Source organism: Saccostrea cucullata, unplaced genomic scaffold (genome assembly GCF_032062105.1).
Source record: "Saccostrea cucullata isolate Sc308-1 unplaced genomic scaffold, CSIRO_AGI_Scuc_v1 ctg909, whole genome shotgun sequence".
NCBI lineage: Eukaryota > Metazoa > Mollusca > Bivalvia > Ostreida > Ostreidae > Saccostrea > Saccostrea cuccullata.
Genome location: NW_026928802.1, coordinates 113682 through 128285, shown reverse-complemented (window position 1 = coordinate 128285; position 14604 = coordinate 113682). Strand labels below are relative to the sequence as shown.

General features: G+C 34.8%; 1 protein-coding gene across 4 annotated transcripts in view; it reads left to right on the top strand.

Annotated features, from left to right (window-relative positions):
• The window catches only part of LOC134278752 (cubilin-like), a 123469-nt gene that overhangs the window by 84951 nt on the left and 23914 nt on the right, over window positions 1-14604 (top strand). For all 4 annotated transcript variants that reach the window (XM_062761041.1, XM_062761040.1, XM_062761043.1 and 1 more), the window contains one exon: window positions 1641-1714. In XM_062761041.1, the coding sequence (XP_062617025.1) occupies window positions 1641-1714 (74 nt within the window). The remainder of the gene's footprint in view (window positions 1-1640; window positions 1715-14604) is intronic.

Genomic DNA, 14604 nt, shown 5'->3' with positions numbered 1-14604 from the left:
GTTCTGCTATCATGGAAGTCAACACAAAATTGTGACTCATCTCAGAACGGGATGCCATAGACATTGCCAATTTCTGTGTTCTCTTGCCCACTGTAGTGTATTTCTGTGATGCTCTAATATTAGTACTGGTCAGGAGCAAGCTTTGAGATTTGCTTCATGAAGTCTGTTTCAAACTGTCTGAGTAGAAATTCCTCCCTCTGTTGCTCTCTGAAACTCAGTATTAAGCTTAAAAGCACTTTTGAAGTGGTGCCTCTTTGCAACATTGGTCTTGATTGATTATTTTGCCTTCTAAAAATTTTCTGCCTGTATATATTGGTAGCATAGATAGCTAATTATACTTTGAGATAATGAAGTCTCTCTGCAAATTGACATTGTGTTTTGCTAGCTTCCAGCATCCCTACTGTCCTAGATCTTCTAAAATGCCTCCTTATAATCCTGTCATCAGTTCTGGCCATAAATACTGAAACTTTCTTATAGTCACTAAAGAAAACCCTCTTTGATACTTCTATGATCCTGTTGTTTAACTTTTTTTATGCCACTTACTGTCTTGAGCACAATATCTTAAAACTCATCAAACATCATGAACATGTGTTTCTCAAGTAATGTGTGAATGTCACGTTTTTACTGTAAACTAAAGATTTACTGTATTGATAACAAGTTCACTTCATAGTTACTACAGTATTTTGAATAAGACTGTCATAATTTGAAGTTCTTGTTTTGTCTATTTTTTAGCTCACCTGAGCCAAAGGCTCAAGTGAGTTTTTCTGATCACAATTTATCCGCAGTCTGTCATCGTTGTTGTCGTCGTTGGCGTCGTCGTCGTTGTAAACTTTTCACATTTTCGACTTCTTTTCAAAAACCGCTGGGCCAATTTCAACCAAACTTGCCACAAAGCATCCTTGGGTAAAGGGGATTCAGGTTTGTTCAAATAAAGGGCCCTGCCCTCATTTAAGGGGAGATAACTGGGAATTAATGAAAATTTGGTGGTATGTTTTAAAAATCTTCTTCTCAAGAACCACTGTGCCAGGAAAGATGAAACTTATGGGGATACATCCTCAGGTAGTGCAGATTCAAGTTTATTCAAATCATGACCCCCGGGGGTAGGGCGAGGCCACAATGGCCGACCAAAGTTTTACATAGAAATATATAGGAAAATTCTGTAAAAATCTTCTTCTCAAGAATAACAAAGCCATAATTGATCATATTCTTATGGAAGCATCCTCAGGTAGTGTAGATTCAAGTTTGTTCAAATCATGACCCCCGGGGGTAGGGCGGGGCCACAATGGCCGACCAGAGTTTTACATAGAAATATATAGGAAAATTCTTTAAAAATTTTTTTCTCAAGAATAGCAAAGCCATAATTGATCATATTCTTATAAAAGCATCCTCAGGTAGTGTAGATTCAAGTTTGTTCAAATCATGACCTCCGGTGGTAGGGCGGGGCCACAATGGCCAATCAAAGTTTTACATAGACATATATATGAAAATTCTTTAAAAATCATCTTATCAAGAATAGCAAATGATTGGTCTTGGGACTACTTTTGGATTTAAGCTATTCAATAATAAACCAATTTCTACTTTTCCTAGCCACAGTGCTCAGGTGAGCGATGTGGCCCATGGGCCTCTTGTTTTTTTTATAGATTTCTAACTTCTAGTAGAGCTCTTGGTGCCAAAGGATTCAAAATCACCTGGACAGAAGTACACAAAGAGGGAGGTAAACATCTTATAATATTGCTTTGCTTAAATATATTTCTCATAGCTTACCTGTGCTTTAAGCTCAAGAAAGTTTTTATGATGTTTTTGTCTGTCTAGCTGTCTGTCTGCTGGTCTAATATCCATCCTTCTGTTTTTAAAAGCAGTATTCTCAAGGACCACTTAGTCAGAAAAAATCGGAACTCCTGTAAAACCTTATGTATAAAGAGAGTGTGAATGTTTTATGTCTAAGTTTTGAGGATATAAAAGGTAAAAAATACAATGTGAAAAAAGCAGCAAAGCCATGTTATGTCACATTTATGTACAGGCATCCTCAGTAAGTGCATTCATATTTGTTCAAATGGTCCCAGTGAAAGAGGAAGGCACAAGAGCTTTATAAATCTCTCTAAGTTCACCAGGGCCGTGATTTCATCAAATTGATATACAAATCACTGAAAGTTTTAAGTTACAATATTAATCTTTGTATTTTTAGTTCACCTTTTTGGAATTTTTGATTTCAGAGTCTCAGGCTTAAGTTTATTTAGTAGATTTTTTTCTAAGTCATTATTTGATCAGGAATGTTAACCTCTTATTTAACCAGGGATGAATGCATCAAGCTTTAGTATGTTTCATTGAACCAGTCAGATTTCACATGCTATATTTTCAGTCAGTATTTTCTGGAAGAGTGACTATATATAAGTTAAAAATTTTGGGAGTAGTTTAAAGTTTAAGGAGCAATTTTATTCCCAATTTATATTTATTATCCCAGCCTGGACCAACTTTTCATGGTTTAACTTAATGTAACTATAGACACACATGATCAGACTTGTTTTGAATGCTGGATCTGACCTATATTTTGTGGCTGAGTGATAAAGTATAAGTTTTTTTTGAAGAAGTCCATTGATTTTCCATGTAACTTTGATCATCTCAAATTCAGTTGGCCCAGTACTCCAAGTTGTATCTTAAAATGATTGCAGTTGCCATCAGAAAATAGAATTTATGATTTAAAAAATGAAGGATAAGACTTTAATGTAAATTTAAGCAACTGATATTTTTGCCCATAAAAAGTAGTTACATGTAGTCTTTCTTTTAAAATGTATCTAAAATGTTTGCTTATCTTTAAATAGTTCTTAGCTCACCTGGGCAGAAGGCATAGGGAAAATCATAATACATGTAATATATAAGTACCCTCAGGTAATGTACAGTAGTGTGACATGAATGAGTTTGCAAAATGGCATCATTGTTACAGCTTCTGGTCTCGCTTTGATTTTCAATGATGTATAACTGCATTAAAATTTGATATTCGTGATCCAATTTTATCGGAAACCATTGATTTTTATTCCTTTTAACCATATCTTATTCTTTATCAAGTTATTCCCCTTGGTAAACAATACTATTGTCTGCCTGGAAACGTCTTCACATGGAAAAGAAATGACACCCGATCAGAAAGAAATCATAATTAATTTATCTTCTGCAGGTAATTCAAGTTATAAGCTTCAGAATTTGACTGGAATTAATTGCTGAACAATACAGAAAGAACTATATGCGGTATGTTGTATATTTGCCCCCACAAAAGTCAAATTTTGAAAACTTCCTGAAATGTGCTGAATTCAATAAATTGTATGAGATGTATAAATTAACAGAAAATATTATAGTGTCAAAGCAGTGTATTCACAATTTTTGTTTTTATGACATCACAAACTAGTCCGATTTTATATCCTTTTTCAGAAAGAGGACAAAATGGACAAAATTTCAACAATTTTAGCTTTAAAATTTATAGAGCGCCAGGGCTGTCACAGCACCTTTTGGTACAGGGACTGGGTCCCCCTATATTGGGAAAAATCCTCGACATTTTTGTTAAATTGGGAAAATTATAAACATACTTACATGTACTTGTATTAACCTCCCCAGCAAAATATTTAATCATGAAAGTCATTTATCACTTTAAAAAATATACTTGAAAAGCTAAAATTTACAGGACACAAGGTCTGATAAAATCTATATTTTAACAAAACATTTACTTACTAGACAGACATTTTTTCTTTTATTTTCATATGATACAGAGATTGAAAAAAAAATGTGGGGAGGGCAGTGTATTCACATTGCAAAATAAATCAAAAATTTAGATTATAAAGAATAATTTTATTGAAATGATCAAGTTACTATTTAAAAGGTTACCACAATATTGTATATAAATTTATTTCTTTTTTTCTGGTCATTTGACTCATGCAAATGAAATAGATAGTGTCCAAGATTTTATTTGTTAATTTATAATTCACTTTAATATATATATATATTTATTTTATGAACTAACTCATAATGGTTATCCTTGTTTAATAATGAAAATAAGTTCCCCATCCCAATCTACGTATGACCTGTCTATGGATCTTTATGCCATGACAGAGGAAATTCGAATTAGAAATAAACAATCATGACAGGGTTGTTGCAGATTAAAATCAAGCATGCATTACTGCTAAATGGATCAAATAAAGGATGTATGAGTGGGATTTTAGGTCGTATATACGAGAAAACACGTGTTTGGGAAATTTATACGTAAAATTTTAGCACTTTGTGCCATTGGGAAATTTATAGGGGAGTGACGGCCCTGAGCGCAAGTTTGTTCAGGAACAATATTGACATATTTCATTGATATTATCATTCTACACATTATATAAAAATATTGATCCTGAACACACATGCGCTCGGTGACTTTTACTCAAAATATCGACGAAATATGTACATTTTTCTGTAAAATTCATAAAAAACTGAAATTTACGTCATGTTTGTGACGTCATTACGTACATATGGCGTCATTACTTATGAAAATATTCAGTGCTTTGAAGTCAGCATATACTCCCCTGTTTAAGAACTTAATTAAATATATCTCCATCAAAGTTTGATTTGGGGGGCAAATATTGGTTATTACCGAATAAAGTTCTTTTTGAAGAGGGTATGAGAGTGAGTGAATGCATAAAACATGCCGAGAAGTGGGGGTGCTAAAAAAACAATTGCGCGGGATGACAGTGTGCTTCTTCAAAGTGTGAAAGCTAGGGAATAATAGACAGACTCTGAAGCATCTCACATGTAGATTTAATGAAAGAACACAATGCCAAGTATTTTCACAAACAGTAAGTCTAACAAACTTGAATCTACACTTCCTAAAGTATCCTTGGGTGAAGGGGATTCAAGTTTGTTCAAGCCAGGCCAGGCCCTCATTCAAGGGGAGATAATTATGAATTACTGAAAAAATTAATGGCATTTTTAGCTCACCTGAGCCGAAGGCTCAAGTGAGCTTTTCTGATCACATTTTGTCCGTCGTCCGTCCGTCTGTCTGTCTGTCTGTCTGTCTGTCTGTCCGTCTGTAAACTTTTCACATTTTCGACTTCTTCTCAAGAACCACTGGGCCAATTATGACCAAACTTGGTACAAAACATCCTTGGGTGAAGGGGAATTTAAATTGTTAAAATGAAAGGACATATCCCCTCGCAAGGGGAGATAATCAAGAAAAGACAAAAATAGGGTGGGGTCATTAAAAAATCTTCTTCTCAAGAACCACTGGGCCAGAAAAGCTGAAACTTATGTGAAAGCATCCTAGGGTAGTGTAGATATTAAATTTTTCAAATCATGACCCCCGGGGGAAGGGCGGGGCCACAATGGGGAATCAAAGTTTTACATAGAAATATATAGGAAAAATCTTTGAAAATCTTCTTCTCAAGAACTACTGGGCCAGAAAAGCTGAAACTTATGTGAAAGCATCCTAGGGTAGTGTAGATATTAAATTGTTCAAATCATGACCCCCGGGGGAAGGGCGGGGCCACAATGGGGAATCAAAGTTTTACATAGAAATATATAGGAAAAAATCTTTGAAAATCTTCTTCTCAAGAACTACTGGGCCAGAAAAGTTGAAACTTATGTGAAAGCATCCTAGGGTAGTGTAGATTCTAAATTGTTCAAATCATGACCCCCGGGGGAAGGGCGGGGCCACAATGGGGAATCAAAGTTTTACATAGAAATATATAGGAAAAATCTTTGAAAATCTTCTTCTCAAGAACTACTGGGCCAGAAAAGCTGAAACTTATGTGGAAGCATCCTGGGATAGTGAAGATTCTACATTGTAAAAATCATGACCCCAGGGGAAGGGTGGGGCCACAATGGGGAATCAAAGTTTTACATAGAAATATATAGGAAAAATCTTGGAAAGTCTTCTTCTCAAGAACCACTGGGCCAGAAAAGTTGAAACTTATGTGAAAGCATTCTTGGGTAGTGTAGATTCTAAATTGTTCAAATCATGACCCCCGCGGAAAGAGTGGGTCCACAATGGGGAATCAAAGTTTTACATAGAAATATATAGGAAAAATCTTTGAAAATCTTCTTCTCAAGAACCACTGGGCCAGAAAAGCTGAAACTTATGTGGAAGCATCCTGGTATAGTGTAGATTCTAAATTAAATCATGACCCCCGGGGGAAGGGCGGGGCCACAATTGGTAATCAAAGTTTTACATAGAAATATATTGGAAAAATCTTTGAAAATCTTCTTCTCAAGAACCACTGGGCCAGAAAAGCTGAAACTTATGTGGAAGCATCCTGGTATAGTGTAGATTCTAACCACCGGGCCCACAATGAAAAAGTTTTACATAGAAATATATTGGAAAAATCTTAAAATCTTCTTCTCAAGAACCACCGGGCCAGAAAAATTGGAAGCATTCTTGGGTAATGTAGATTTTGAATTTTTCAAATCATGACCCCCAGGGGAAGGGTGGAGCCACAATGGGGGGATCAAAGTTTTACATAAAAATAGATAGGAAAAATCTTTGAAAATCTTCTTCTCAAGAACCACTGGGCCAGAAAAGCTGAAACTTATTTGCACATGGAAGGATCCTGGGGTAGTTGATTTCAAAATGTCTTAATTATGATCAGTGGGGTAGGGTGGGGATACATAATGTATTACAAGGGGGAAATCTGGTAAAGAACAGAATGGTCAAAGCTTCTCAGGTGAGCGATGTGGCCCATGGGCCTCTTGTTAAAAAATCTTCTTCTCCAAAACCATTGGGCCAGGAAAGATGAAACTCATGTGGAAGCATTCTCAGGGCAAGGCTTCAATGGCTGATCAAATTTTTACATTGAATATATAGGAATTAAAGAAAAAAAATCTTCTCCAGAACCATTGGACCAGGAATGATTAAACTCATGTGGTAGCATCCTTAGGTATTGTAGAATCAAGTTTGTTCAAATCATGACCTCCGAGGATAGGGAGATGCCTCAATGGCTGAGCAAAGTTTTACATAGCAATTGATAGGAATTTTTTTTTTTTTTAAATCTTCTCCAGAACCACTGGGCAAGGAAAGATAAAATGCATGTGGAAGTATCCTCAGGTTGTGTAGATTCAAATTTGTACAAATCATGACCCGCAGGGCTAGGGCAGGGCCACAATGGCTGATCAAAGTTTTACATAGAAATATATAGCTTTTTTTTTTTAAATCTTCTTATCCAGAACCATTGGTCCAGGAAAGATGAAACTCATGTAGAAGCATCCTCATGTAGAGTAGATTCTAGTTTGTTCAAATCATGATCCCCTGGGGGTAGGCGGGGCCACAATGTCCGATCAAAGTTTTACATAGGAATATATAGGAATTTTTTAAAAAAGATCTCCAGAACCATTGGACCAGGAAAGATTAAACTCATGTGGAAGCATCCTCAGGTAGTGTAGATTCAGGTTTGTTCAAATCATGACCCCCAATGATAAGTAATGGCTAATCAAAGTTTTACATAGGAATACATAGGAAAAATCTTTTAAAATATTCTTTTCAAGATTAGCAAAGCTATGATTGGTGATATTAATATGGAAACATCCTCATTTAGAGTTAATTCAAGTTTATTCATATCATGACCCCTGGGGGTAAGGTGGGGGCCATAATAGGCAATCAAATCTTTAAATAGAAATATATAGGAAAATCTTAAACTCTTCTTCTCAAGTATGGCAAAATTATACATGTATGCTTTATTGATATAGTGACATTCTCAAGTTATAAAAAAATTCAACCCCCCATCCCCCAACAAGGAAGCTTTTCAATACTGAGCTGATTTGTGTTTTTTAACTAGCCGATGTGCTCAGGTGAGTGATGTGGCCCATGGGCCTCATGTTTTATGTCCCTCAGTGAAAATGGCAGGGGCATGTAGAGTTTGTCTTGTCCCTCTTTCAACCTTCGTCTTTCCATCTGTCCATTGGTCCTGCTTTGTGTTTAGCTCAGTTTCAAAGAAAATATTCAAGGAATTTCTATCAAACTTCATAATTATGCTGATACATACTGATGTAATCTTTTCAACCATAAACATTTTTGACCTTGACCTTTCCTTTGACCTTGACCTCCATATTCTTTAATTAGTGTTTAACACCATTTTTGTCTAATTTTAATATAACTTGGCACACAAGTTAATTAAAGATGCATAATTTATTGGATTGGTTTTTGATTTCAATGAACGGTGTTGCCTTGGTTACTAAAAAGAGAATTTTCTGTGAAATTCCTTTAAAATGCTACTCCTTCTACAGTTTTGGTCTGATTTCAATATGACTTGGCACACAAGTAGACTACAATAAGATACATAATTTAGTATGTTGGTTTTGGATTTCGATGAACAATGTTGCCAAGGTTACTAAAAATAGAAATTTCTGTAAAATACCTTTGAAACACTACTTCTCCTACAGTTTTGGTCTGAGTTCAAAATTACTTGGACACACAAGTAGACTACACTAAGGTACATAATTTAGGGCATAGGTTTTTGATTTTGATGAACAGTTTTGCCGTGGTTACTAAAAATAGAAATTTCTTTAAAATACCTTTAAAACACTACTCCTCCAACAGTTTTGGTCTGATTTCAATATAACTTGATGCACAAGTAGACTACACTAAGATACATAATTTAGTGCATTGGTAAAGTCCAGAAATGAAAAAAAAAATTATGTCAGAAATGAAATTTAAAAAATGTCGGATATGAAATGAAAAAATGTCAGAAATGCTATGCAGATTTGTGGAAATGAAATGCAGGGTATAATTTATAAAATGCAATAATTGAAACTTAGGTCTTCAAAACTTTTATACCCCCTGGCAATCAAAACTTCCAATTATATAAATTATATAAAAACTTATCAAAACAAATCAATCCTATTTGTGAATTACTAGATCAAGTCTCTTGGTACATAAAATTAGGGAAATGTGTATGCATGCATTTGTAAACAATATGTATTACCATGCAAAATGTATTTTATCCAAGTAACCGAATAGCAGTTTTACTAACTGATACTCGCATCGTTCGACGGTTAACGGGGTACTCATTGACAACACTAGTGTAAAGAAACTATTCAAGATATTTTCTCAACTTCACATGCTGATGAGAGCTATTCAACTGTATCAACATTTTTTTTACCTTGACCTTTCCTTTGACCTTGACCACAGTTTTCTTAAATTAGTGATAAGCTCAGTTTTAAAGACACCACTTAAGATAGTGTAATCAAATGTCATATGCTGATACATACTGATGAGGACTATTCAACTGTATCAACTTTTTTGACCTTGACCTCCGTTTTCTTAAATTAGCATTTAGCTCAGTTTCAAAGAGACCATTAAATACATTTTATCAAACTTAATATGCTGATACATGTACATGTATATTAGTGAGAACTATTCAACTACCAGTACATCAAAAACTTTGGACCTTGCATTTAGCTGTGACTTTGCCCTCACTAAAGTCTTTAATTTGAATTCAGCTTAGTTTTATAGAAACCATTTAAGATATTTTCATGTTATTTTGTGCACCTCTACATAATTAATTTGGTGAGAATTTATCATCTACAGCAAAACTCGTTTAGTACGAACACGGATATTGTGAATTTACGGATATAGCGAAGTCATCTTGGATCCCCAGCTATATAAATTTAATAACTTTCTTATATGGTTATAACGAATTACGGATATAGCGAAGTAATTTCATGGGTCCCAGTGACTTCGTTATAACGGAGTTTTACTGGATATCCATCCTTTTAGATTTTTATTTCAATTTTAAAGAAACTTTTCAAGATATATATTCTTATCAAACTTCATACACTAATACAAATTTTCATGTTACATTACTAATATACACTTGCGGGGCATTCATATCCTATGGACATATTTCTAATTTAACAATGATGAAACATAAACACAGCCACATGTTCCCTTATTGAAGCTTCTGATTTAATCTGTGACTCTCTTCTCATGAAAGACCCAATTTATTACAGCGACCACATTGGGAATTCTATTCTAGCCACATGCACAGATGTTGTCCAAGAAATTAAACTATGGGGACCATGTCTTAGGAGATGGCGTTAATAGATTGCTCATTTGACCATAAAATAGGAGCTGGAGCTTTACTCTTGCTACATGTATCTTCTGCTTCAGATTTGAACCTGTTTTTCTTGATTAAAAGCATTTAAGTACAGAAATGTTTTTTATTAGAATTATGTACAGAAAATACAAATAAGTAACAGATGTCCAAGGTGTCATACAGTGTAAGTTTGGCAAAAAAACAAGGTTCACTTATTTCATTTTTTGGCCCTGTGAATTTCTGAAAAACTGTAACTGCTTATGATGCCCTGTTCACACGGAGAGTTTAATTCTAGGGATGTCAACGAATATTCGAGTACTCGACTATCGTTTGATCATACCGACTATCGACTAAAATTTCTTTAGTCGGTTATTTGTTAAAAAAGTGTTTCATCAAAGTAATTTTGAATTCAAGGCAATAAACTGATATTTGCCCATGTCATTTATTTACAGATCAATATTTTCATATGTAAAATTAAGGGTATGGTATAACTGTTCAAAGGAAATTATTTGTACATCGATGTATGTTCGGCAAACATGTCTTCAAAATCTACAGTTTTGGTATACCGATGGCATAAAAAACGTAAACAGTTTTATCAAGTTTATGTGAAACAGAATTTGTATTCTGTAGTGTAACATCAAACATGATTATCATATGCCGAATCAGTCAATCATATACACAGTCTTCAAGTGAAACTTTCCTAAAGTAAAGTTCTCCGCAAAAATGACAAAAAAGCAGATTGGGAAGGAAAGAACAAAGTACAGTATTGGCCAAAAAATGCCGGCTGTCAGACCTGCTCCGTTCAAAACATTTTATTAATAAATAGCTTAGAATTTTTAGAATTAAATGATATATAATTTATATACCTGTCTCAAAAGTATGCATTGGAAAAATAACACTCAATACTGTACCTTTTATAGCAGAACGTCGAGATTTTGCGAAGAATTTTGACGTGACGTCATACGTTTAACGTGTAGTAAGCGTAATCTGAAAATCCTAACTTACTTGCTAGCCGTTTTCGTCCGTCGTCGTGCGTCGTGTGTTAACATTTGAACATTTTCAGCTTCTTCTCTGCAACCACTGAACCAATTTCAACCAAATTCGGCACGAAGCATCTATGGGTGAAGGGGAACAAAAATTGTGAATTTCATTATCCCTGCCCCCCTGGGGCCTGAGGGGTGGGGCCAAAACCACTAAAATTAATGCAATCTTTAAAAATCTTCTTCTTTACTCCTGGACATCAAGCAGTCAAACTGATTGCATCATTGTAATCAGCATTGAGTCCTCTACCAAAATTGTGAAATTCATGGGCCTGGGGTCAGGGGTTCTAGTGCTAGGGCGGGGCTAAATAAGTATATAGTGAAAATGCATTATTTCTTTGAAACTCTTCTTCTCTGCTCCTGGGTATTAAATAAACCAACTAAGTACATAGTTATGATGAGAAAGAGTGCCTCTACCAAAATTGTGAATTTTATGGCCCCAGGGCCAGGGGTTCTGGTGTTAGGGTGGGGCTCTATTGATTAGATATAGTGAAAATACATGATTTCTTTGAAACTCTTCTTCTCTGCTCCTGGGTATAAAATAAACTAACTAAGTGCAAAGTTATGATGAGAAAGAGTGCCTCTACCAAAATTGTGAATTTTATGGCCCCAGGGTCATGGGTTCTGGTGTTGGGGGGGGGGGGGCTATTGATTATATAGTGAAAATACATGAATTCTTTGAAAATCTTCTTCTCTGCTCCTAGGTATTAAATAAACTAACTAAGTGCATAGTTATGATGAGCAAGAGTGCCTCAACCAAAATTATGAATTTTATGGCCCCAGGTTCAAGGGTTCTGGTGGGTGGGGGCCTCTACTGAATATATAGTGAAAATACATGAATTCTTTGAAAATCTTCTTCTCTGCTCCTAGGTATTAAATAAACTAACTAAGTGCATAGTTATGATGAGCAAGAATGTCTCTTCTAAAATTATGAATTTTATGGCCCCAGGGTCAGGGGTTCTGGTGTTAGGGCGGGGCTCTATTGACTAGATAGTGAAAATACATTAAATCTTTGAAAATTTTCTTATCTGTTTCTGGGTCTGAAGCAGATGAACTATCTACATGTATATAGTTATGATGAGCAAGGGCCCTAATCTTGCAGAATTGTGAATTTCAAGGCCCCAGGGTCAGGGGTGGGGGGCTCTACTTATATACTGAAAATGAATTAATTGTTTGAAATCTGCTCCTTTGTATTTATAAAACATTTATTTATTTTTTGATAGGCAGTTTTAAGGGTGCCTTTTTAAGATTTGTGCAATGTGTGGACCTAGGGTCAGGGGTTTATGTCACAGTGTTTGGGGCACTACTGTTTATTGCTGAATATTACTGATTAGTTGGAATGCATTTTTGTTCCCCTACCCTGCGTATGGGTATTCAATAACCAAGCTAAGCAACTGCTAAGTGTATTGTTATGATGATCAATGGTGCCTGTTTCAAAATTGTGAATGCCATATAGCATCTGGCTTAAAACATGAATCAAATTCAATAACTGGAAAGTTGTTACATGATACTCAGGTGACCTATAAGGCCCGTGGGCCTCTTGTTTTAATTTATTCATTATCATTATTACTTACAATGTAACCATCCAGGTAAGTGCCCCGCTTTAGTTGATGAGAATTATTAAAAGTCCAACAGAGGAACGTGGAGAAAAAGAAATAAACTGACTTTTCTCTTTGACATTTGCTTTCATTTTATTGCAGATTTGCAGTGATTATACGGTTTAAAAAATAAAAAAAAATTAGCTATTTCTCTTAAATAAATTGATAAAAATTTCTACATCAAATCTAGTAAAAAAAAATGTACTGATGAAAAAAAATCGATGTTCCCCTGGCACCAAAAAAGTTCAATTCTCAAGAAAATGGTATACAAGATGTAAGAACAGAAAACTCGAATGTCAAGATAATATAATTTATATTACACTTATTTGATTATAGTATAGAAGACTATGGTTATATTTAATGCACAGGAGAAATCCCCCCTCTAATGGTCAATTTTTCTAATAAACTTATATAAAGACATTAAATCATATAAATAGGAATGCGAGGGATTTCGATCCCGATTCAAAAAAATATAAGCACAGTTAACTTTTTAAAATCAGATAATGGGTACATGAAATCGATTGTTTTCTGAGATATATTTATTTATATCCTGCTTGATGACAGAGGAATACTTAGAATTTAAATGTAACCCACCCCAACCCCCCTCCCCCATTCGAGTTTAATGAGGTCTTGTCATTTATATATGCCTTACACAAACGTTTTTGTTTTGATAAGACATGTAAAATAATATTTGTGTGTGTGTGTGTGTGTGTGTGTGTGTGTGTGTGTGTGTGTGTTTTTTTTTGGGGGGGGGGGGGTATAAATCGGACTTTCAGTTCAGACTGAATAACATAACAGGCATTCTTTCAATTCGCTTAAAAAGTTTTGAAAAACCTTTTCGGAAATTATAATTGTTAAAGTATTCAACTGATTACTCCACTCGTTTCTCACTTGAAAGGATTTCTACATTTTTATTTAAGTCTGTGTAAATACTTACACACATATAAGAGTCATATTTATATATGTATACATACCTATTCAATACATGTTGACAATTATGTCGGATAAGTATAATTGATAGTGGATTATTTTTCAGAATCCTCACTTTCTAGCAGCCGATGACAAATATTTATTTCAAATTCCAAATGTTTTTATTTCAAGTTTTTGCCTTAAAAATTCTTATCAGGATCAAAATGTTTAAGTTGCTGGTATCACTTTCCATTATTTTTATTTCTCGCAAAATTTCCTTGCTTGGTAGAGAATTGAGGCTATTTAAAAATAAAAAAAAAATCCTACCTTCCTTGTGTCTTTACTTTTCTGACAATTGAACGTGTTTTAATAAACAAAAAGAATCTAATGGGCTAATTCACAGTACATTACAAAACAGACAGCTATTTCCGGTATGTTAAGGATATACGAAGATGTAAAATCAATGTATTGTTCCATGAAAAGTTATTTTAAGCATTTTCACAGGAATTAATGTTAATAAAGTAAGCAAAACCAAAAACAAAAACACCAACAACCTGTATTCCCCATATACTAGTAGTACCCGGGAAACACGGGTCTTTTCATTAGTTGGCCCATGACAACCCCCTCCCCCATAAATAGATATTTCCGTTTCTAAGAGCGTTGCAATGACGTAGCATCATTTTTGAGCCTGAGGGGGGGGGCTGCCAAAGAGAAAAAATTAACTTACCAGGAAAAAGTTGACAAGAGAAAAAAAAAATAATGAAAATAAAAAAAAAAATTTTTAAAACCCAAAATTGGGGGAAATTGCCCACACTCGGAAGTCAAATTTCGGGAAGGGGGGGATAGAGGCCAACTTCTTTCAATACTTTTTTCATACATCATATACTACATGTACTTTACCCTTATTTCACTGTACTGTAACAAAAAGTTGGGGAAGGGGAGGGGGGCAACCGGCCTTTCAATGAACATTTCTAATTGTAAAATGTTTGGAAAAAAGTGCCCCTCCCC